This window comes from Lingula anatina, chromosome 1 (genome assembly GCF_051362555.1).
Source record: "Lingula anatina isolate TDL-2025a chromosome 1, LinAna3.0, whole genome shotgun sequence".
In the NCBI taxonomy this organism is placed as follows: Eukaryota; Metazoa; Brachiopoda; class Lingulata; order Lingulida; family Lingulidae; genus Lingula; species Lingula anatina.
In genome coordinates this window covers 37,548,477-37,574,305 of record NC_141767.1, presented here as the reverse complement: position 1 = coordinate 37,574,305, position 25,829 = coordinate 37,548,477, and the positions used below count along the sequence as shown (strand labels likewise).

The following is a 25,829-nucleotide window of genomic DNA, read 5'->3' as shown; positions in this document are numbered from 1 at the left end:
TTGGAGTCTGTAACGCATCTCAACTGAGCTTTTGGTTTGTATTTTATTGGGTGCTCTTTAGTTGAAGAAGTCTTGATTAAAAAGCACCACTCTCCGAAAAAAGAATTTGGGAAGTGCTTTATAATATATCTTGTTAAAATGGACAGTGAAGTACAGGAAAAATTAGAATGAACAATGTGCGATATTTAAATATATTATACTCTTACAAAAGAACTATTTGATTAGGCACCACATGGTAGCTATAGGTTGGAAATTTGTGAGTGAATACTCAGAAACCCGTCGTCTACTCGTTCAAGGATGGGTTGGGAGTCCGGCTGTTTGGTGAAAATTAACTGATAGGTATCATACCAGGACATATATCAATATCAGCCGTTTAAAATGGACAGGGTAAGTGTACAGAGAGGGGGATATGCATCCCTATACAAGGCTATACAAGATATATTATTCTTGAACTCGTATACATGTAACTATGGTCCCTTGCACTCCTTTGCTTCCGTGTTTTATACTGTATTTACTGGGGTAATAATTGGTATTGTAAATCTGTTTGTATTCTTGTTAAATATGTCTCCCCCCCCCCTTACAAATCGAAATCAAAAGTCCCAGATCATTAAAAAAAACAAGGGTTTCTAATATCAAAGTTGTAAATTTGTCAACTCATCACCATGAAATGAAATGAAAAAAACATTGAAACCCCCACCATTGACTAAGCATATTTTGCACTATGCTGGATGAAATTTTACAGCACATTGTGAGGAAGGAAAATGTGCTTGAACCACAGTTTAGTCTTATTTCAGTTTCTTTCTCTTAAGGGTGGAATGCAATTATACCTGTGTTTTCATTATGGTGTATTATCTGTGTGTCTTTCTCTGTGTCTTTTTACATACCTCCTACAGTGGAAGACTTGCATTTTCCTTCCTATTTCCATATTGATTTACCTGAGTGCCACTGTTATATATAGCTAGTACCTAACAAGTCTTCCTAGGCATGTTTATGGTAATGACCTGATATTTTCAGTGGGGGAAAAATATGAGTTTTACAGATACTGTACCTTATAAGTCATTGGAACCATTCAGATCGAGAAGAGCTGAGTGCTAGTAAGGCCATGACCTTAATATGGCAGACCTACATGAAAGGAAGACTGCTAATCCTATAATGGTCTCTCCTCCTCTCACACACATCCCCACGCGTTGTCCCTCGTCCGGTTGAATCGAGCCGAGATTTAATTACTGTGCCCCTGAAGGGCTGATGCGTGGGGAGGCGTGTGAGAGATCATTACAGGATAAGCGGTCTTCCTTTCATGTAGGTCCACCATACTAGAACTCGGCGCTTCTCAATCAGATTGGTCCCATTATTTCAAAAAATTAAAACATTCCTATTGAGTGGTAGCAACAAATTCCAAAGGCAGGCTTCTGTATACATGTAGTTTTATTCTATGCAGTAAAAGCACCACAAATGCTATACAGAGATATAGCCTTTATGGTCCTAAAGGTATGTAATACCATCTTAATGTTTCATTTATTTACCCACTGAAAAATCCAAGTGGCTGCTGTATTAACATTCATTTGTGCATCTTTCATGACTGTGCTGTATAAGGCATAACACTGTATTACTGGTATGTAAAAATAGAACATTACTTCTTATATCGGTATATTATATAACACCCCATGAGATGTTTAGAGATACTAGTAGCCTTTAAGTATATGTGTACATGCATGTGGGTGTGTATCTGTATGTATTTTCCTAAGCTCAAACATGGAATCTCCAGGGCATTTGCTACCCTCCCCCCCCCCCCCCCTGAAGGCCCTAACAAGAAGTGAGGTACACTATTCTCTGAGCTTCAGTATAAATATCTAAATATCTACCTATACTGATGATACAATATTACATGTGGTATGATGTAGTAGTAGCAGTGATGTACATGCCCTAAGAACCTGCGTTATTCAGTATCTTGTCTGACATAAAACCATTATCAGGGGCGTATCCAGAGCTATTTTCTGACAGTCTTCCAAATTATCTTTATTGATCCATCCTCCAATTTTGACCGTCTTCCAACAGAAAAATAAGATACCTTTTAATGTAAACTTGAAAATCTGACCCAGAAGACGGCCTAAATCCGCCCCTGATTATGATGGCATTCACAGGACCTCATGAATTATGTTGTCTTTGGGCCAAATGGGAGCTACTTCAGCCCCTCCAGCAGGCCAAAATTCATAAATTTAAATAATTTAAATAATGCTGCCATAACAGTCATATTTCCAATATGTACAGTACTAGAAGTCTGCATCACACTAATGCGTATGGGAGTACGCCGGGATTGTTTTTTATTGGGCAGAAGTTATTTTGGATGTAACAAAAGATTGATTTTGATTACTTTAGCATACAGTTCATGTTGTTGTACTGTGTTTAACCTCAGAGGGTGTCTCACACAATGGAAGATGAGAAAAAGCAAGAGACTGTGGTAAGCTAAAGTGCCTTGTATAAGACCACAAATAGCAGGGTTACTTATTGACTACTTGTTTATATATATAATTATGTATATATGGTTTTTTAAAATTCTATAAGAGGATGATATGTCATCCAAACATTGGCATGTTTCATAATTTAAATTTCTGGGGGCTAACATCATATGAATGACATGAATCAGGAAACCAAATGCATTCAATTATATTCAGTTATATTGTAACCATGTCTTTTTTTTTTTTTTTTTTTTTTTTTTTTTTTTTTTTTTTTGTACTAGTACATTTTACTAGATATCTCTCATACACTATTATTTCTTTATATTTCTAATATTAAAACATTTCATTCAATGTAGCTGAGGAAGTCATATTTGAATGTTCTCTATGCACCACAGGACAATTTACATTAATTAGAACTTTTTCATAAAAATTCCTTTAGTGGAACAATAGTAGCATTGTCTTCACTTTGTCAGTGTAAGGAATTACCCTTTACCACCCATTGATTTTCCTGCCAGACCTTGAAAATTTGAATCTGTGTAACTTGAAAGTCTGGTGGTATTTTGGTAAACAGTGTGATCAAGAGAAGACCATTAGAGAAATTGGCCTTTTTTTCTCTAAAAACAGTTTCTGTGACAGTTTCTGTACAAAATAATAAGTGAAGTTATTATGTGTATGAGTAGTAACAAAACTTCAAAGGTTAGACAGTAATTAAGCGTTTAATTTTTTGTGCTTGGGTTAGTAAATTTTAAGGTATTTTAAGAAAGGTAAGATCAAATGGCCCCAGTGATAAGTGAGACATTACTTAATATTTTCTATAGCTGCATTGATGTTCATTATTTTGGTAGTACACCCTATGTTTTTACACTGAGACCAATCCCATAGATATATATAAAAGGGACAAAGCCTCAAGCCATTTAGAGCTAGCTGTCATGCCATGCTTATAAATACATGTTACCTTGGGATCTAATTATAGTTTAACAGAGAGGTATGAGAACCTGTAGTAGAATCCCGAAATTTTGTGGTTATAAAAGAAATTGTAGTCTTTAATGGTAATTTAAAATGGTTTAAATGAATAAATAGATAGCATTTTCTTAATTGATTGGTCAATTTTTTGCTCTAGAAAATATCCATTTATAATTATTAATGTATGTATTTGCTTTGCAGAGAATATTTTACAATTATAGACCTTGGCTGAAGGTGGTATGCTGTTTTGCAGGCATTAATAAAGTGATATCAGTTAATGCGTATTCAAAATATCTCAAAGAAATAAGCCCTTCATTAATCATATAATGGAATATGTACTGAATTTTCAAGTATTATAAACTTAATTGGGTGACAGGTTTGAATGGGCTCATGGGATTTATGGAGCATAGATGAAAACGGACCATTTGGTTTTGCGGTTGCCTAAACATAAACTGAAACAGTTTTGATTTTTGAATAGCAATTAAATTAACCTTTAATGATTGTCACTACATGGCTATAACATAATGGCTATAAATTAGTCTTGACTGAGTTAGTCTGCCATATTAGCCACTGTTCCTACCCCCACAGCCAGTAAAATTTTGTTTGGACAAGTAGTTTTATCAGAATTTAGTGGTCTAACATGGCCATTTGATTATTTTAAGGGCTTTTGATTAGATTTAATTTTTTTCTGAAATGTAACATTCTAATATTAATACTATACAATATTAGGGTAAAACATCTAGTGTGCCTTACTGATATTTTTATTCAGACCAGTGAATAGTGATTTGGAGAGTAAATTTTAGAAAATTGGTGGTCTGAATTGCCAATAAGCTGCCCCCCCAAACCCACACTGAAAATCAAATTAGCAGCAATAGGACTAATTATCTGGTTTGTCAGTCAAGAATGTGAGAATCTAATTGATAGCTCATCAAGCAGGTAAACATTAAGTTACCTATTTGTATTTAATGGTTCATGGAAGTAGCGACATAAAAGGAATGTTGTCATAGATACATGTGAATATGCCTTTAAAAATATTTTGTGTACTTCATATTTATTTCTTTTTTATACCCATCATGAAAAGAATGATCCAATTATGGTTGACTTAAACTGGCACATTGCATGTCAGATTTGAATGAATTAATAAGACTTCAGATAAAAAATACAGACAGATGCATGATATTAGGTTGGAGAAATGCACCAAGTACTAGTAACTTAATTTTTCAAAAATTACAGAAATTGCTCACATGTGTGAATATCCTCACTTTTTCCAGTATTTAATGTTTTCAAGTTTTCAAGTGTTTGAAGTTCTCGGTGTAAAGCCTTTCGATTCTTGGAATGGTTTCACAAAAGAGTATTAGGCTTCATTCACATGCAATGTCTATTTTCTAAATTCTATTTTCTATTCGCGGTATGTCTTATGATCACGGTCTGTGCCCTGAATATCCCGTGGCGTAATTACTGGCAGCGCGAGTCAGTTACTATAAGTTACTTTAAGTAACTGTCTCTGTAGCTGCCAGTAATTACGCCGCGGGATATTCAGGGCACAGATCATGATCATAAGATACCACGAATAGAAAATAGATTTTTAGAAAATAGACTTTCCATGTGAACGAAGCCTTAATCTGGAAATCAGTCTAAACTTCAAGTCAAGGTTATTCATAGTAGCCTGCTTAAAGTAAACTTTAGCCTAAAAGATAAGCGATGTATTATTAATGTAACACATTATGCAGGTTATTATCAAATTATGGATGTATTTATCAATTTATGTCATTATATTCATTTTAACTTTAAGATTTAACATTTGCTCTTTCCATTTAAATCATCCCAGTTGAATTTCATTGAGCAACCGCCAATAATGTATAAATAATGTATAAAAGTGTATCCATTAGTGATAATGGAAAGAGCAGATTTGTATATACCAGCATAAACAGCGATTTTTTTTTTCTGCACAGAATTATAGTCAGTACATCAGCATTTCAAAGTTGATCTGTATGGGTAATATAGATAGGTGCTCAGGAAGTAAAGATTCAACATAGTCATAATAAATGGAATATTGTATAGGGTCAACACATAGTCATTAATAGCATTCCAATCAATTTTGACTCGTAAGTATTAAGTGAAATATTTAATTTTGGTTGAAATTAGGTTTTATTATAATAATGGTACACTATGGCTGAGTTTAGCATGTTGAGCAAATGAAAATTTGCCCATATTTTAAATTTGTAATTAATTGCTGCACTTTTGTTTGGATTAAGCTCTTTGAAGCTATTCTAAGAGTTATAAAGATTTAAGCTTTGGATAACTATTAATTGATCTAGTAAAATGGATTAACTGATTTCTTAGCAACAATAATATTGGATTATTTCAAAATATCATAGAACATAGATTATAGTTTGATATGGGATAGGATTAGTCATTTTATTGTGACATGAGAATATGTAAATGAATAAAATATAATGTGACTTCAGTCCTATCAGTGGCATAGCATTTGGAAGATCTGCATCAGATGGGCACAGCAAAAACGGTATGTTCTGGTGGTTTTGGGCATTCATTTTGACACGAAAAAGTGATTTTGGATATTAAAAGTTGCTGCAGGTATGAAGGTTCAATAAAATTGCTGTACAGTACAGTGTACATGTACCAGTGGTTATTTTGTCAGTAACGTAAAAAACAAACTGGTACTTTATCAACCAGTGTTTCATCTGCCCATCCAGTGAGGTTTCACCAGGGAATGTGGCTGTGAGCAGACCAAATAAGGGCTGGCAAAGCATCGGTTTATTTCCTGAAATTATTGACAAATTGTACTGATTTTGGACTTTTTAGGTGTTCATGTTGTCCAGTACTAGAAATCTACCTAATATAAAAATAATAAGTAAATGCAGCTTGTTTGTCAAAAAAGGTCTTTCCATCTTGTAAATGAACAATTCATTCTCCATTGCTGCACAAAGTTGAACCCTACTTCTAAATTATGTTTTTTTCTTTTTAATTATCTTTTTATTATGTGATGCCACATATGGGTAAATGCTTAGAACATGCTCCTCCCTCCCACCCACCCCCCACCATTGTTAGATTTTTTTTCTCATATATGTACATGCATTTCAGAGAATATATAGTACACAGAATCTATGCCCTGAACTTCAGATTGATGTAAATAATATACCAGCTTCATTCCTCCATATACGCATATTCTTATGTTGAAATTTTAATGTATAAGCTGTGGGCTGTGTTAGATCTGAAGCTCAGGCTAAGCATATTGATATACCGGTACATATAGTATTGAAACATTTAGTTCCAGATGTGATACATGTAGATAACAGACATCATAAAAACTAGACATTATTTGTCTGTTAAATTGAATGAAAATTGGCCTTATGTTCGTTCTCTCCCAGCACTGCTGCAAGGCACAAGTTTTGTCTTGAAAGATGACTTTATTTCTCAGTTGGGGGCCTGAGGTAACAAATATATTATTTCTCTCCACTCTAGGCTGTAAATTGATAATGGATAAAAAGCCTGCTGAGCTCTAATTATAAAATTCCTGTTTATTGCAAAATGCTGACACTTGTTGTTATTGCTGTGAATTCATGTTTCATTTAAATACTTATTTTTGTACACCCGAAGACTATTAATAGTATGGGTTAAGTGGAATAATATCATAAAGCTTTTGTCACAACATGAACAACATAACAATAATGGTATATATAGATGAATGGTTAAAAATATATGCCTGTGTAGAACTTGCTAATGATCAGTCAGTACCTGCAGGTCATGGACATAAGAATTTTAATTTTTTTTTCTTTTTTTTTTTTGTAATTTATAATTGATAAATCCCTGTTTGAAGGCAATAAGTATCAGTAATTTGATGGGGAAAAAGAAATCTTGGGTCCATTGAAAAAATCATCTGTTAAATAAGCTTATCATAATACCATGATCTACACCAACATAGTAGACTATGAATATTTGATAAAAAGAGGCTAGTGGACAGAGACCGTATATAGCTGTCTCACATTGCTTTCAAATAATGTGTCCCTGGCATGTATAGATATATTATATATGTGTATAGACCTTGCCCTAAAAAAGGTACTGAAAAGTGGGGGATCTCTGTATAGATAAAAAGCCTGCAGGCATTTTTTTACATTGTTGTGCAGATTAACATAAGTTCTTGTGGTTGCTGGTTATTTGATTTTTAACATTCAGAAGACATAGGAGTCCCATATTTTCAGTTCCATGCAGGACTGGTTACGTACTTGTAAAACTGGTTACATATCATATTAACATGGACCTGACGGTATGTGCCATTGTCAGTGTAAAGAAACTTGCAAAATATTAAAGATGATTTTCTTCTGAATTAAGCAGCCATTTACAAGTGTATTTTGATTGTGCCTTGTGCCAAATACCCTTGTCGCATTCGATGACATTTCAGTTATATCAATAACTTTATATTATATTTGAATATTTGTCATTACTATTATCAAGCTGATATGTTCTGTATTTTCAGCTTGGTGGCCGTGTGAGCCTGAAATACCTTAGTCTGATGGTAATGATTATTCAGACCACCGTCTTAGTACTGACATTGCGCTACTCAAGGACCAGTCAGCAGGAGGGGCCGCGCTATCTCTCATCCACAGCAGTTTTCAATGCTGAAGTGCTCAAGCTTGTGATTTGCCTCTTCCTTATGTTGTTAGAAAAAGGTACATGTACCTGGTACTTGTAGTTGCTCTTCAGCCAACATAAGTTTGTGTATGCACATTGACATATTTTTTTTAATATGAATAAACTTTGGGGCACTATATTGTTCCCATTTCTTGACTTATATTTTTAACGACTGCTAGTTTATAACAGTAACTATGGGATATCTTACTTAGGTGAGGTGGGTTAGAAAATTGTTAGTGATAAAGAACTTAAAAGTTATGAGATCAGTTTCACAGAGTAGCTTTAGACTTTCAAATGGTCTTTACATTTTTAAGTTCTATAATTTTAAAACAAGGTCATCCTCTCTGCTATTGTGTTATTTGAATTTCATACAACTACAGCGGTACAAGTATATGGAAGGGCTCAAAAATATTTATTTATTTCAAAGTTCAATAATTTATATTTACAGTTTGAAGATGTTGCAATTAAATTTGGGTTATTGTAGGAAAATTTTGTATTATATAAATGCCAAAAATTTCATGACTCTACTCTTCATAGTTTTGGCACACTGTAAAAAAAAGGTCTCAAATCAAAAAATGTCATGCCTGCCTATGTGACTTATTGCACATGCCAACTGTCTGGAAGTTTTGATGCCTGTCAAGGTATTTCTGTTTTGATGAAAATACCAAAATTGTTACACTTCAGCACTTGAAATTTTCAGGTTTGATTACATTAATGTATCAAAAATCTACACAAAATTTCAACCCAAAGGCTGGTGAACTGTGGAAGTTATTGAACTTGGAAATTATTAATAAAAATAATCAAAAGTGATTTTTAGCCACCCGATGTACCAGTATATCATACCTACTCTTGTTCACTGTTTTCAGGTTGTTCGCCCACTGGTCTCATTTCAAGTCTCAATGAAGATATTCTTCAGAAGCCAGTGGACACCCTGAAGTTGCTTGTTCCAGCAGGCCTCTACACAATACAGAACAACCTGCTGTTTGTTGCCTTGTCAAATTTAGATGCAGCTACATATCAAGTGAGTTTGAAAAAATACAATTATTAGTATGCTATGTAGACTCTAACCAGTCATGTCAAAAAAAAAACATTGGGGAATTACTGCCGTCAGTTGATATTATTATTATTATTATTATTATTATTATTATTATCATGCAGTATATCTACGTGCAACATTCAATAACTAAGACTGTAAGAACACTGTAGACTCACCTCTCCTTACATGGGTGCTGAAATTAGAATTAATTGGCTGTACCTTTTTTTCCCGTAGTTCTGGGCACAGGAATTGAAAATGTCACCTTCATTGGTTGATATGTTCTACTTCATTGTGATATTCTTTTCAATGTAGGTAACTTACCAATTGAAGATCTTAACCACTGCCATCTTCTCTGTGATACTGCTAAGAAAAAAGCTGAACCTTACCAAATGGCTGTCTCTGGTTGTTCTCATGGCTGGTGTGGCTTTGGTACAGGTAGGTTAGTTAGGTTCAACACTGGTACAAGTGGGTAATCTCAATTGGTACAGGTAGATCATCAACACCATTACAGCTACATCATAAACACTGGTACATGTAGATCAACAGTGGTACAGGTAGAACATCAACACTGGTAATTGTAGATTGTCAACATTGACACAGGAAGCTTATCGGAAGTGATACAGACGGGCTATCCACATTGGACAAACTTAGGGCTACCTTTCACAACTAGACTCTAACCAGTCATGTCAAGTCAAGTTTGGTTGACAGATGATATTTTAACAGGACATGTGTTTATCTGTTGACAGTTGACTTACCTTAGTTACATTGCTGTTGGGGTGAAATAACAGTGTATTAGAGTGAGCCAATCATGATCATAATGGCTCTCTTAGATGGGTTGTACAGAGACAGGTCCACCTAACCTGACTGGAAACACACCTCAAGGGTTTCATTTAAGTTAATAAATCAATGCACCAGTTGAATTATGCTGTGGAATCCCCCCCCCCCCCCCACCAACCCTTGAGATCATCAGTTCATGGTATGGTTTGTTTTTTTTATTGACTATCTTCTTTTTCAGCATCAAATATCATGCTTAGATATAATGATAGAGCATTTTGTCAGTTATCACAAAGCATGGCAATGACTCTTTCTTTTAATTGGGCAAAAATAATCATACTTTCAGATATATAATTTTAAAAATGTTAAAATGATATTTCTTTGTAACATTTTCAATGTGTTTATTGTATAGAACTGTAGGGTAGCCTGCAATTTTGATGCCACCACTCAGTAGGAATGTCTCGGGTAGCGCTAACACTCGCCAATTTAGCCAAATGCTAAAACTGACTTAAATTGGCTAAAGAAAAAGGGCTTGATTTGACATGTTTTAGCCAAATTATAACCATTTTGATAACAAATTGACAAAAATGTGGTGATATGGCTAAGCGAAAAAAATTGCTACCCCAGAATGTTCTAATTTTATAAAGCTATGTTTTTATCTCAACATCTGCAAAATGCACAATTTTTCCTAATGAAAATATTGAGTTATTACTGTATGTTTCATTTCAAAATGTTTATTTTGATTTATTGGTAATTTTTATGGCTGCAGAACCAAATTTACTGGCAGAAGAAAACGTATCTCTTTTGTATATTATATACGTTTAATAGCTTGATCTAGATGCACATAAGTGGCTTATAGTGACTAGCCTATTAACAAATACAAAGAAGAAAATATGACCTTAAGAAGCTTTAGAATAAATAACCATAACAATAATCTTTAACCAGACACTTTAATTTCTATACACGATAATAACTTCTGAAATACTGCTAATTTATATGCTTGTCATGAACCTAATTAATTCTCCAGCTTCCTGACAGTAATTCCACAGATGTGAAGAAAAGCCGCAACTTTTCCTCTCAGGTGATTGGGTTAGTAGCCGTAATATGTGCTTGCTTCAGCAGTGGGTTCGCTGGAGTCTACTTTGAAAAAATCCTGAAAGGTACTAATCCAAGCATATGGCTGCGAAATGTCCAATTAGGTAAGCGATAATCTTTTCATAGAAATTCCTATATGAACCAGTGTTACCAGGTTAGCTAAGAACAGTGTTGGTTTCATTGCCCATTATTCTTTGACATGACTGGAAAAATGTGACAGCCAGTGTTCTTGATCTATGTTAACAGGCAGTTTTTTAAATTTTTTAAAAATTAATAATGTTATTGTAAGTTATAGTTTGAAGCACAGTGTTAAATTATGGATCATTATAATTATGGTTAATGGTGAACAGGGGAATTAATAATAAATAAAGAAATACAATAATTAAAGAAACAAAGAACTGATCATAAGATGAATAAATGGTAAAACATTTAGCCTTGTGGTGTGTAAGTTTATTTATGAACATTCCTTTTGAAAAAGTAAATTTTTCACAAATGTGCCTTATTACGTGTCCAGTATCAGGCCATTATCTCACAGATGTGAAGAAAAGTTGCAAGTGTTATTTTATTTTAATATTCTTAAATTGCAGCCATGTTTAGCAGTGTAATTGCACTGGCAGGTGTGTACATGAACGACAACACTGCAGTGATCACAGCAGGGTTTTTCCAAGGTTATACACTGGTTGTGTGGATCACAGTTGCACTTCAGGTGAGCTGGTTTACTTTCTACATGTATAGCTGACAGCTGTGTCCCAATTTATACCTGGTTGTATGTATGTGTGTTGTTGAGAGAGGGGTGGGGGTCTACATAATTTGAGATACTGATGGCAAGGTTAACAATAAACAATATGGCAAAAAAAAAAATGAACAGTTTTTATTTATTGTCAAAAGCTTGGAAATTACTGATATTTTGAACCATTGGAAAGTTATTGACTGAGCAGTAATGTCTGTGGTGCAGTGATTCACAAATAGTATTGTTCATCCTTTTGTCTTTTACTCTAGCTGTTTCTACCCTAACTGTCAGTTCTGTTGCATGCCAGTTTCTTCATTTACAAAATGTCAATACCTGCAAGGATTGGCAAGTTTTTACTTGAATTTGAAAACAAAGAAGTTGTCCAGCATCAGATCTGAAAAACACTTTAGGCCGCCACATTGACAACTAGTTGATCTGCCGATCTTTTAGTTAGCAGATAGACTTTGTTTGTGAATGTGGCCATTGGTCATATGTGAAAATAGCTTTCCTGTGTTATACTCAGAAAAACACCAGGCCATTTTACACTTTTTTTAGACCTGATTTAAAAAAGGGTAATTATTGCAATAAATAAGTTATTGTAAATACCTTGATTAGAGCAACCCCACGGAGTGCTAATGGTGTTGTTATTTCCTTACAGGCTGTGGGAGGTCTTATTATTGCCATGGTGATAAAGTACGCAGACAATATTGTGAAAGGGTTTGCCGTATCTCTGTCCATTATTTTATCAACATTTTTATCGTTTTCTTTTCTGGGAGATTTTACTCCAACACAGTGAGTATAATACAAAGTTTTATTTTATGCATAAGGCACACATAACAGAAATAGTGACACTTACATAGTATGGTAATGATTCAATCTTTTCAATGGGGAAAAATAATCAATTTTTCAGATATGTAATTTAAGAATCATTAAAAATATATTCCTGTGTGGCATTTAGGGTAGCCTCTTTTTCAGTTTCGTTGGCATCACTCAATAGAAATGTTCTAATTTTATTACTTTATGACTTTAAAAAATACAGCTGTATTTGTAAAATATAAAATTTTCCCCATTGAAAAGATTGAATCATTACTGTATGTTTCTGTTCTCCTTAAAACGATTCTCAGTTTATTAATTTATGCATAGTGCTGGTAGAGCATTTTGCTGATGATACATGTACAGTATGTAGCAATAAAAGAAACTTTGATGAGAGTTGACAAATTACCTTCAAGTAAACTCATATGCCATGGTGTTTCATCTTCTTTTAATGCCACATAACATAAATATCCCAGGCATCTGTCAGTCGTCCATGTTGTCATACACTTTATGCTAACTTTACAGTTTTGTCAGAATGATCCCAGCTCCATGTAGCTAATTGTAACAAACATATTTAAAGGTTTTTGATTCTTTTTTTTTTAGTTTTTTCTTTGTGGGAGCCACATTGGTGATCGTTGCCACTTTCTTGTATGGGTATGAACCATCTTCATCCAGACTCCCCACTGTCCCATTAAAAACATCACCAATTTGAAAGCCGAAGAAGAAGATATGGAAGGTTTTGCAGCATGTAGGGAGATACATGTAGCTCTTTTAGCTGATAAGATTGCTTGTGTCTTACTGTTTTAAACAGTTGCACCATCAGGAGACGTGAATCGTTCTAGGCAGCCAGCTTTGACAGAGCTTGCTGTTTTTGATTTATTGTTGATAAGAAAGTCTTTTTACTTGGGTTATTTAGGATTGAGTGTTCAATCAAATTCTCCCTTCCATCTGATAAGCTGAACCAGAATCCATACTGACTTCCCCTTACATCTGTAAGTGAAACAGGTTTTTATTGGACAAGTTATGTGCAATCTGGATGCATTCAATCAGCATTATGCATTATATGGTGAAATGCTTTGGGTACTTATCATATAAGTGAATAAAGGTTTTATGAGGGTAGTAAATAATTACTATAATAATATTGATGTAACTCATGCATACAAATGATCTTTATGGGGGTGTGGAAAATATAAATTTAGAGCATTTGAGGGATTGTTCATATTCACTTTTGAAGACGATGCGCATGTATTTATGTGTCCAGTTTTTATTTATTTATTTATTTATTTTATTGCTCAAATTTATCATTTTAATCTGCCTGGTACAATCACTTGTGGATCTTCTTGTCCATGCTGTTTGATTTGAAAAACAATCTATGGCTGTATAATGACATACATCAAAAAATCATGTAAAATATTAACCACTTGAGTTTGAATAACATAAATTTAACCTGAATATATGAAGAGAATAGCATAATTAATATAGGTATTGGATGGAGAAATTTGACCTTTAATTTTTTGTCTCAAAAACTGTACGATACAGTCTGCGGAAATTACATAATAAGTTCTACATTCAACAGACTTAATTATTTTGGATTGGTCTAATAGGTACTATAGGGAAGTATGAACCTGGATTTCATCCAGTGGAATAGAAGTTTTAGCCATTTTTATTTTTAATTTTTTCAAAACCAATAGTGTAACCTTTAGATTGACTTTTCATCTCTGTCGTTCCCAAAAATTGTTTAAATAGATTGATTCTTTTTTCAGTAAAAAGGGGAATAATGCCCTTTCATTTATTCACCAGTTTTACAACAATTGAGAATTTTTCATTTGAGAAAACTGAGTCAGACATAATATTTCTCTTTCAAGTAAAGGAGGTATGGTTAAGAATTGAAGTTGTTAGACTCGTGTTTAATCACCTTGATTTATATTGCATTTATTGTTTCTTCATATTATGAGTTGTGTATTTTTGACACATATTAGATGAGAAATATTAAATCTACAGCATATCAGCCTGCTTGGCTGTGCCACAGGTAAAGGTAGGGGAATTACAAAAGCATGTTGTGTTTTGTGCTAAAGCTTAGTACCCTAATAGAATATTATGTCAAAACATGCTCACTGTGATAGTTGGTGCATTGTTACTCATTCATGGGTATTTAAGATCTAAGGCAATTCAACTTCATGGTGAGAGATTGAAAAATGAAGGGAAAGGAAGGGAAAAATGTAGTCCTCTCTTGTAGTGTAAGCCTTATCAGTGAAGTAAGTCTGGTGCAATTCGTGACAAGTCTTTCCATTCTATTGTTAGTATGGCATTTGAATACCACGCCATTGGCCCAAGTTGTGTTGGATTTTATGGGATTTCATTAGCGGATGTCTGTTTTCACTTTAAAAGCATTGAGTTTTGTTTGTTTGATATGAATACATGTCTGTATTATATATAGTAGAATGTCCTTCTATGTTTTTATAAGTTTGTAATTTTTTTCTTGTTAATTGTGTCATTTCTTCATCTGAGATTATTGATTGATGGATTTTAGTTCTCAGGTGCCATTTGACTGGGATTTTTCTTTCCATTTAGAAAATTTAGAGGAAAATTACTTGAGAGGTTGATGACAATTTTGCACAACATGCTGAATGTTAAAATGTGTATTTGTTGCTTTATTGGAGATAAGAGCAGTGAGAAATAATTAGAAATGTGGGGAGATAATTCCACAGGCATACTCAGGACAATGTGAAGGGCCCCTTAAGTGTCACTCTGTCATTTTCATGGTTCTCTTTCCCCCAATAATAAATAGTTTATATAAAACATGGCTCTTTGGGCCTCACAGTTCAACTTTTGTACCTTTTGAGAGAATACTGGTGAAAAAACAGTTGTACTTGAAAAAAGGGTGCTGCCTCTCTCTCTCTCCTCCCCCCCTCCCTCCCTCACATATGCCTGTGAACATGCTAATTTAGTTTGGAATAATTTCATGACAATAAATGATGGCATCCTATTTTTTATGACATTAAGCACAAACATTAGTATTTGTGTATTTTCTATGTGTTATTCATATTTCTTAAACAGAACTTATCTATTTAAGGGAACGTGTAAAACATAAAAAAATATTCTTGTCCCATTACCAAATTATAGTTTGTCAAACATGGCTGAAGCTGCTTAGCTGAATTGCTATCACAGAAAAAGCAACTAGTTTTTTAAATACTTTTTTCGACTTATGTAGTTACAATTGCCTATCACCATTATATATGGGAGAATTCTTATTCTTGAAGTTTTGTACTCGTTTTCCTTGCAGACTACTGACAATCTGAAATGTATTCATCTTAATATTCTTCAATATTTATTAGTATTATTATTCATCTGTGATTTAACATGATATTCTTTACTTCCTGGGAATACAATATACCATGAAATTCTCCTTGTTAATTAGTGATGCCTAATGCTTTTTAATATTGTTTTTTGTAAAAGTGTTGTGATGTCTTTTGTAGAGCACTGCGTTACCTTGTAAGCTCTTGTGACATATCTGTGCACAAGGTATCTATTCTGATATTAAATATACTTCTATTTGTATTTTGAATTTTGTTTGTTATTCCCAGCGTTTATTAAACCTATCTGGCCCTGGATGGCGCTGGATCATTTGATTTCGAAGACCTTATTGAAGCTTTCCGCAAATTAAAATATGTGTTTGTAACATGGCACCCTGCCAAATCTGAGAAGGGTCCAAAAGTATAAAAGAACGCCTTTTAAATATATATATATATATATAAAGTCACACTTAAAAGCCCCAGTATCGACCCTTGTTTCCCTGTTGCGCCAATTATACCATGCATTTTATTTTCTATTTATTGGAGTTCTTTTTACATTTATTCATTATCCAATTCAATAGAGGGAGAGATACAAGGCGTACGTGATCGTTCCCCCATTTTTAACGCCACTGGAAATGTGAGGGCGGGAAAGCTGGAATCTATGAACCGCAGTGCAATGTGGTACCTGAATTTAAACTGCGTGATTCACTGGTGTCTGACAGTAACACGTGAGGAGTTTAGGTGCGAGACTGGCCGTATGACAGTTATGATAGTTCAATACTTACATCATGAATCAGTTGATTAGGATGGATATCTATAAATATAAACCGAAATATTGAACTCCAAGTTTGATTTCAATTCACAGTCAGTAAACGGGCATCGCGTTTTCAGTAACTGTTTGGAGGACGATACAGGTAAATATTACTTTTCTCTCTAATATACTTGAGTTTTATTCCCGTTACCATTATGTGATGCGCGCAACTTTAATTATTTGTAGTTAGATATATTTTGCTCTTTTGAAAGTTTGTTACTGTATTTTGATCAACAAGTCCTCGGACAAAGTTGAGTTTGGTTTGAACTAAACAATTCATGGGAGAAATTTTCGATATTGTTTTGCTCAATAATTGTTTTATGAAAGTATCCGTCCTTTAACTTTATGAAACCTTTAGATTACTAAATAGTATGAGGTGGTACCTTTCCCAACCTACCGTACATTAGAAAGGTACCATGTCCGAAGCTAGTTTGGGAATTAAGTATTTACCCCGTATGGATTTCCTCAGTTACTTAAAAAGACGAATCCCAAGTTAATACATGCAGGGAGCCCCCTCCCCTTAGCACGGGTTTGTGTATGTGTGTATCTCGTCCCTTTCCCAGTCTCCCACTACGAATCTTGATAACGGCACTATATCAAAATAACTTGCGCTTTTTTGCATGAAACTGATAATTGTTTACCAAAATTCGACTTATTCTTGATTACAAAGATAGTCTTTACTTTTTTATCATCAGAATGAGGATTTGGGTGTGGTTTGCTGTAGCAATTGCTTTGAATACTGCGGTGTTGGTCAGCGGCAGACGAATTAGGAGGGGCATTAGTCAAGAACAAATCGTCGTTTTAAACACCAAGAATCTTACCAACCCTGTGGAAGTTTTGGACAGAATGAAAGCTCTCGTGCTCAATGATTCTGCGGATCACAAAATTCGCCATACTTATCTTATTGGTGAGAAGAATTTTGTTGGTTTTTCCTTCGAAAACACAGACGGCAACATAGTGTGGCAGTTACGCAACCGGCCCGAAGTCGAGTTTGTAGAGCCAAATAACTGGATGGTGCTTTGCACTCTGTGCGAGGTTGAGAATACAAAAAAGAAGAGCGGAGATTTGTGGGGCCTATCCCGAATAAATATCCGCAAAAGGGGGTCAAACGACGTCACCTATAAATACGAAACAGACGCTGGCAAGGGCGTTTACGTTTACGTCGTCGATACTGGCATTAATGTCTCAAACACGGAGTTTGGTGGGAGAGCAGTATGGGGAGCCGACGTTTCCTACGAATCGCTTAAGGCCACTCATAGTAAAAGGACCAAAGTCATAGAAACAAAGCCCTGGGCTTATAAGTTTTTATAAAAAATTAAAACAAACTTCCCAAAGGGCCAATTAAAGACGGGGATTAAGTACAGTGTCCAACGGATGACGCTCTGGCGCCAATTTGAGGGGAAAAATGCCGTTTTCGGTATTGGGATTTTCTCTTTAACCAAGACAGCTATTCAAGTGATTCAAAAGGCCTCATAAAGCTGGGTGAAAGCACTACAGCGGGGTACCAGGGAATTGTCTTAAACTATCTACTTTTGATTTTATCATCTTTTACGTTAAATCAGCCCATATTTCAATGGGTTATTCACTTCAAAAGGCGATAACTTTCAAACAAACAATTTCCTCTTAAACCCCTGATATCATGCTGTAGTCCACATTCCTAACAACAATAGGTGCAACTTTTGTAACGATCGGTTGCTCAGATAGTGAGATATACTTGGCAGCGATTCACTTATCTCGTCAAAATAGAAAGCTGTTAAAACAGCCAAAAACGTTCACAGGTTGGTTAACAGGGATTATTAGTCAAATGCTTAGCTGGCAAATTTACCTGTTATCGGTTATACGATCAGATAGAACCATTGCTTATTGCCATCTAAAAATATTTTGTTTGGGTGCTTTGAAAGGGCAGAAAATCGTGCTTTTGTTACATTTTCCGACCACTCGTTAGGCCTGTAAGCGTGCCGCCATTTTGATTGACAGCTCTGGAGAGGGCCTAGCCTAGTGATGCCCAGTAGGGTGTCAAGGATATGTAGAAGGAAGCGCTAACAAAGGCGATTACGTTTAACCGCAATTAAGAGGTGTGAAGTTGCATTTGAACGTTTCAATGGTTCTTCCTCGGCAATCGAGTAATTTTACCAGAGAGATTCCTTTTCTGTTATCGGCAAAGTGATCAGATAAAACTGTCTGTCGAGAGCAAGTGGCCGTCACTTGTGTTAATACGAGTTTTTTGACGGGTAACGCTGCAGGATTATTTTGCACGGCACTTGGTAATCGTCAGATCAACGGAAAAATCCAGTGATTACTTCAGAGCGGTATCTCTCAAAATGCCAGCTAAGATAAAGGGGAGACGCTCAGCTGCACAAGATTCAGCGGTAAAAGTGGCTGAGAGAAGGCTTTTGAATAAATATTTTATTTTTACACACATGACACTTGGACCCTATTTGCGTTTTACCTGCTAGTCTTGACTATTCTCGGTGTCTTTCTGTGATTTTCATTTTTGGATACATTTTGAACTCTTTCTTCACGCTTGATCAGTGATTTTGAAATTGTTTTTCTCCAAACATCGCAAAATGCAAAGCCGCTAACATGCGTTTTTATTTTTATTGTTTTAATCATGCTGTCAACCCTTGCTTGGATTTCTCTCGTTTGGCCATTCACATCACAATTTTTCGCGTGTCTCTCAAGCTCCATGATATCATATCTTGGAGAATAAAATTTTATTCTGTCAACATTAGATTTACCTTTTGCAAACGGCGACCAACAATCGTTCCGGTTTCGTAACGTGTCGCAGATACGCTCGCCGATATATATCGCAAAAATTAAGAGCTAGGCTAAAAGTATCCTTTTTAGCCTTTTTATTTATTTATTTATCGATTTTTCTTTCATTTGTCAATTAATTTAAAACGATTCGATTAACTCTTTCACCCATTTATTAGGTATACAGAAATCAGTCATCCGACTGAACAAATAGGGCCGGGTTTCCCCAACCGCCACGCATAGGCCCTACTCTCTTTCAAAATTTTCTTTCTTTCCTCTGGAAATGGACTTTTAACACGAACTTTTCTCTTCCCCATAGTGTACTAGCTAGACTTCTTCGCTGCTAAGCTGATGTAAGACTTTTGACCTATTACCGCACATGTAATCGGCTTATAACTCATTAACTGTGCTCCGACCCCCTCATGGCAACGGCCCTTAGTAACAGAGGCGTGGCTTAGTTGTCAGCCTGACTGGGGCACGTGCCGGTTGAAAAACTCATCAAAAGACACATTTTACAATGCAAATTCATAAAAATTATTACATCCAACGTTAGATACTTTTTTGATTAATATAAACACACAAAAAACTCAAAAACATGATTTTAAGCGTAGTTAACCCTATCACCGGCCTTAACAGAGAAAAAGACCTTAATGGCCATGGTACCCGTTCTGCCAGCATCATTGGGTCCAAAACATTCGGAGTCGCCAAATCTGCCACATTAGTAGCCGTCAAAGTAGGGGACGCTAATGACCACTTTCGCTTTGTGAAAAACGACGACGTCTTAGCTGGGCTGGCGTGGGTATCAGAACACCACAAAAACCGCTCTGCTGGCACCAACTCGACTATCAAATCTGTCATCAATCTTGGCGCGACTCTTGCAAAACACTCCCCAGCGCTGGAAAGCGCTGTTAAGGCCGTAGTGGACCTAAATATTCCTGTGGTAGTTGCCGCCGGGAACGAGTTTGCCGACGCAAGTCATCACTCTCCGTCAAGGAATAACACCATAAGAGTAGGGGCAACGGACAGAAAAGACAGGCTGTGGTACATGTCTCATTACGTCGGATCAAATTATGGCAGCGCCGTCGATATTCTTGCACCTGGAGAGAACATCTGGGGCATCGGTCTCAATGGTCCCGATCTAAAAAACGGGACATCGAACAGTGCGGCTTTCGTAAGTGGTGTAATCGCGCGCTATCTGACGAATCTGACCCAAGAAATGCATCCTTCCGAGATAAAACAGTGGTTACTTTTTTATGCGACTAAAGGTATAATTGACATCAGGGACAAAGAAGGAACGGCAAATAAGTTACTTTATATGGACTGTAATGGACCAATCGTTACTACGGTGTCGCCGGGAAATTTAACAACAGTTTCAACAAAAACCGTCACTACCATGGCACCAACTGACACTACTTCATCCAGTGAAAACACAACATCAACGTCCAGCAACAACGTTACAACAACGAGCAGTATTATTACCACAACTACAAGCGAAATTGCTACCTCAACAACCACGCACGTTATCACAACGCCAAGCACAAATATTCCCAAGACAACAACCAGAAACTTGACCACGACACCAAGCGGCAACGTGACCACGACACCAAGCAGAAACATGACCACAACACCAAGCGGCAACGTGACCACGACACCAAGCAGAAACGTGACCACGACACCAAGCGGCAACGTGACCACGACACCAACCAGAAACATGACCACGACACCAAGCAGAAACATGACCACGACACCAAGCGGCAACGTGACCACGACGCCAAGCAGAAACGTGACCACGACACCAAGTGGCAACGTGACCACGACACCAAGCGGCAACGTGACCACGACGCCAAGCAGAAACATGACAACGACGCCAAGCAGGAACATGACCACTGCGACGCCAAGCAGAAACATGACCACGACGCCAAACAGCAACGTGACCACAACGCCAAACGGCAACGTAACCACAACGATGCTCAGTAGCAGCACAACGAAGGTGCCGCCTCCCACCACTCCGCCAAGCAAGTCCAGTAGGAGCGACAGCAATAGTGCAATCTTATCTTTCCTTTGTTGTCTCGTTATACTGAATGTGAGATAATGAGCTAATTTTAATTTTTTTCACGTGGACTGTAAATGGCGATTTGGTTGCTTATGAACTCTAAATATATCGTCATATCTGTTCTAATCAATAATGACTGATTGATACCAACCACGACCGATGAACCCAGATATTGTGGTGTGGTTAATGTCACATACTTTCATGTCCCACTTGTATGTATCTATACTATACGAATTTTTTTTTTTTTATTTGAAATGCCATGTTAAAAATATATAGATGTTTTGAGTAGATTTTGAAACGGGAAATAATGAAGTGGCTATCTTTAATTGTGCAAAGAGCAAATCTGTTCATTATTTGGGCAAAACTTTTCCGTTATTAATTTACGAAAAAAAAAGGTTAATTGACCTATTGTGATTTTTACCAAAATAGAAAGGTATTATGCAATGAGTTGCATATCGTTGGAAGGCTCTTTTTTAGAATTTTTCGTCCCGGTCTGTATAAGGAACTAAGTATTGGGCGTTTAAAGGGATTTAGGGTTCAGTTGTTTTCTGGTTTGAATTTGACTTATCACAGTGAGACATTTACATGTAACTAAATCATACCAAGTAAAACACAGCAGTCATATGTTTAAATAATAGTAAGTAATAAGATTATTATTTCAAAATAATAAATTTATTGGGAGGAAAGGAGGATCTGAGGTGGCCGCGCATACCCAGTTACTAGTAGATGTGAATCGCGTACGCACAAGTGCTAGAAGAGCCATGTTATGCAATCGCGGGAACAGCTTGTCATTTATTCACCAGTTTTACAACAATTGAGAAATTTTTCCTTTGAGAAAACTGAGTCAGACATAATATTTCTCTTTCAAGGAAAGGAGGTATGGTTAAGAATTGAAGTTGTTAGACTCGTGTTTAATCACCTTGATTTATATTGCATTTATTGTTTCTTCATATTATGAGTTGTGTATTTCTGACACATATTAGATGAGAAATATTAAATCTACAGCATATCAACCTGCTTGGCTGTGCCACAGGTAAAGATAGGGGAATTACAAAAGCATGTTGTGTTGTGTGCTAAAGCTTAGTACCCTAATAGAATATTATGTCAAAACTTGCTCACTGTGATAGTTGGTGCATTGTTACTCATTCACGGGTATTTAAGATCTAAGGCAATCCAAGTTCATGGTGAGAGATTGAAAATTGAAGGAAAATGAAGGGAAAAATCTAGTCCACTCTTGTAGTGTAAGCTTTATCAGTGCAGTAAGACTGGTGCAATTCGTGACAAGTCTTTTCATTCTATTGTTAGTTTGGCATTTGAATATCACGCCATTGGCCCAAGTTGTGTTGGATTTTATGGGATTTCATTAGGGGATGTCTGTTTTCACTTTAAAAGCATTGTGTTTTGTTTGTTTGATATGAATACATGTCTGTATTATATATAGTAGAATGTCCTATGTTTTTATAAGTTTGTAATTTTTTCTTGTTAATTGTGTCATTTCTTCATCTGAGATTATTGATTGATGGATTTTAGTTCTCAGGTGCCATTTGACTGGGATTTTTCTTTCCATTTAGAAAATTTAGAGGAAAATTACTTGAGAGGTTGATGACAATTTTGCACAACATGCTGAATGTTAAAATGTGTATTTGTTGCTTTATTGGAGATAAGAGCAGTGAGAAATAATTAGAAATGTGGAGCTAATTCCACAGGCATACTCAGGACAATGTGAAGGGCCCCTTAAGTGTCACTCTGTCATTTTCATGGTTCTCTTTCCCCCAATAATAAATAGTTTATATAAAACATGGCTCTTTGGGCCTCACAGTTCAACTTTTGTACCTTTTGAGAGAATACTGGTGAAAAAACAGTTGTACTTGAAAAAAGGGTGCTGCCTCTCTCTCTCTCCTCCCCCCCTCCCTCCCTCACATATGCCTGTGAACATGCTAATTTAGTTTGGAATAATTTCATGACAATAAATGATGGCATCCTATTTTTTATGACATTAAGCACAAACATTAGTATTTGTGTATTTTCTATGTGTTATTCATATTTCTTAAACAGAACTTATCTATTTAAGGGAACGTGTAAAACATAAAAAAATATTCTTGTCCCATTACCAAATTATGGTTTGTCAAACATGGCTGAAGCTGCTTAGCTGAATTGCTATCACAGAAAAAGCAACTAGTTTTTTAAATACTTTTTTCGACTTATGTAGTTACAATTGCCTATCACCATTATATATGGGTGAATTCTTATTCTTGAAGTTTTGTACTCGTTTTCCTTGCAGACTACTGACAATCTGAAATGTATTCATCTTAATATTCTTCAATATTTATTAGTATTATTATTATTATTCATCTGTGATTTAATATGATATTCTTTACTTCCTGGGAATACAATATACCATGAAATTCTCCTTGTTGATTAGTGATGCCTAATGCTTTTTAATATTGTTTTTTGTAAAAGTGTTGTGATGTCTTTTGTAGAGCACTGCGTTACCTTGTAAAGACTTGTGACATATCTGTGCACAAGGTATCTATTCTGATATTAAATATACTTCTATTTGTATTTTGAATTTTGTTTGTCATTCCCTGCGTTTATTGAGCCTATCAGGCCCTGGATGGTGCTGCATCATTTGATTTCGAAGACCTCATTGAAGCTTTCCGCAAATTAAACAATGTATTTGTAACATGGCACCCTGCCAAATCTGAGAAGACACGTCTTTCATAGAGAAAAAAGAGAATAATTAAATTTTTGTGCAAATAAAACAAGCTTGGTTTAGATTACATGGGGTCCAAAAGCATAAAACAACGTCTTATATATATATATATATATATATATATATATATATATATATATATATATATATATAAAGTCACACTTAAAAGCTCCAGTATCGACCCTTGTTTCCCTGTTGCGCCAATTATACCATGCATTTTATTTTCTGTTTATTGGAGGTCTCTTTACATTTATTCATTATCCAATTCTATAGAGGGAGAGACACAAGGCGTGCGTGATCGGTCCCCCATCTTTAACGTTACTGGAAATGTGAGGGCGGGAAAGCTATGGTCTGCAATGCAATGTGGTACCTGAATTTAAACTGCGTGATTCATTGGTGTCTGACAGGAGCACGTGAGGATTTTAGGTGCGACACTGACCGTATGACAGTTATGATAGTTCAATACTTACATCATGAATCAGTTGATTAGGATGGATAGCTATAAATATATAAAACTGAAATCTCGAACTCCGGGTTTGATATCAATCCGCAGTCACTTAACGGGCATTGCGTTTTCAGTAACTATTTTCTGTTTGGAGTGACGATACAGGTAAGTATTACCTTTCTCTCTAATATACTTCATTTTCATTCCCGTCACCATTATGTAATGTGTGCACTAAAAACTTGGAATATTCGATGAAAGTTGTGAATTAAACTTTGAATTATATGTAGTTAGATATATTTTGCCCTTATGAAAATTTCTTACTAAATGTTGATCAACAAGTCCTCGTACAAAGTTCAGTTTCGTTTGAACTTGACAATTCATGAGATAAATTTTCGATATTGTTTTGCTCAATAACTGTTTTATGAAATTATCTGTCCTTTAACTTTATGGAACCATTAGATTAATGAACAGTATGAGGTGGTGCCTTTCCCAATCTACCGTACATTAGAAAGGTACCATATCCGAAGCTAGTTTAATGCGAATTTTAACTTTAATAAATTTTAATACTTAAAAGTATTTACCTTGTATGGATTTCCTCAGTTACTTAAAAGACGAATCCCAAGATAATAGCAGAGACTCCCTCCACTTAGAAGGGGTTTGTGCATGTATGCATCTCGTCCCTTTATCAGTCTCTCACTATGAATCTTGATAACAGCACTATGACAAAATAACATGCGCTTTTTTGCTTGAAACTGATAATTGTTCACCAATAATGGACGTATTCTTGATTAAAAAGAGTCTTTCCTTTTTTATCAACAGAATGAGGATTTGGGTGTGGTTTGCTGTAGCAATTGCTTTGAGTACCGCGGTGTTGGCCAGCGGCAGTCGAGTTAGGAGAGACATTCGTGAAGAGCATATTGTCGTTTTAAACACCAAGAATCTTACCAACCCTGTGGAAGTTTTGGACAGAATGAAAGCTCTCGTGCTCAACGATTCTGCGGATCACAAAATTCGCCATACTTATCTTATTGGTGAGAAGAATTTTGTTGGTTTTTCCTTTGAACACTCAGACGAGAAGGTAGTGTTGCAGTTACGCAACCGGCCCGAAGTCGAGCTTGTAGAGCCAAACACCTGGATGGTGCTTTGCGCCCTGTGCGAGGCTGAGAATACAGAAAAAAAAAGCGGAGATTTGTGGGGCCTATCCCGAATAAATATCCGCAAAAGGGGGACAAACGACGTCACC

The 25,829-nt window shown here is 35.7% G+C and overlaps 3 protein-coding genes across 4 annotated transcripts; all 3 read left to right on the top strand.

Annotated features, from left to right (window-relative positions):
* Nucleotides 1-61: 61 nt before the first annotated feature.
* On the top strand, nucleotides 62-16,082 carry LOC106164736 (UDP-N-acetylglucosamine transporter). Of its 2 annotated transcripts, none has more exons than XM_013542748.2 (8): nucleotides 62-387; nucleotides 7,915-8,107; nucleotides 8,936-9,090; nucleotides 9,418-9,540; nucleotides 10,907-11,078; nucleotides 11,562-11,680; nucleotides 12,363-12,496; nucleotides 13,121-16,082. In XM_013542748.2, exons 1-8 carry the CDS (start codon nucleotides 379-381, stop codon nucleotides 13,227-13,229), a joined length of 1,014 nt encoding a protein of 337 aa, XP_013398202.2. In that variant the 5' UTR covers nucleotides 62-378; the 3' UTR covers nucleotides 13,230-16,082. The 2 variants fall into 2 exon arrangements, with proteins under 2 accessions (XP_013398202.2, XP_013398200.2); XM_013542746.2 differs by lacking the exon at nucleotides 62-387 and adding an exon at nucleotides 5,911-5,943.
* Nucleotides 16,083-17,317: 1,235 nt separating this feature from the next.
* On the top strand, nucleotides 17,318-17,932 carry LOC106164704 (uncharacterized). The gene has a single exon (XM_013542703.2). The coding sequence runs from the start codon at nucleotides 17,318-17,320 to the stop codon at nucleotides 17,930-17,932; it is 615 nt and encodes a 204-aa protein (XP_013398157.2).
* Nucleotides 17,933-19,970: 2,038 nt separating this feature from the next.
* On the top strand, nucleotides 19,971-21,724 carry LOC147764324 (uncharacterized). The gene has a single exon (XM_087010154.1). The coding sequence runs from the start codon at nucleotides 19,971-19,973 to the stop codon at nucleotides 21,465-21,467; it is 1,497 nt and encodes a 498-aa protein (XP_086866280.1). The 3' UTR covers nucleotides 21,468-21,724.
* The last annotated feature ends 4,105 nt before the right edge of the window (nucleotides 21,725-25,829 follow it).

Bases quoted from the DNA above. Each gene is read 5' to 3' on its own strand.
- LOC106164736 (XM_013542746.2), top strand. The intron at 8,108-8,935 runs GTACATGTACCT...CACTGTTTTCAG, and splicing joins CCTTATGTTGTTAGAAAAAG to GTTGTTCGCCCACTGGTCTC. The intron at 11,681-12,362 runs GTGAGCTGGTTT...ATTTCCTTACAG, and splicing joins GGATCACAGTTGCACTTCAG to GCTGTGGGAGGTCTTATTAT.
- LOC106164704 (XM_013542703.2), top strand. From the start codon at position 17,318: ATGAGGATTTGGGTGTGGTTTGCTGTAGCAATTGCTTTGAATACTGCG.
- LOC147764324 (XM_087010154.1), top strand. From the start codon at position 19,971: ATGATTTTAAGCGTAGTTAACCCTATCACCGGCCTTAACAGAGAAAAA.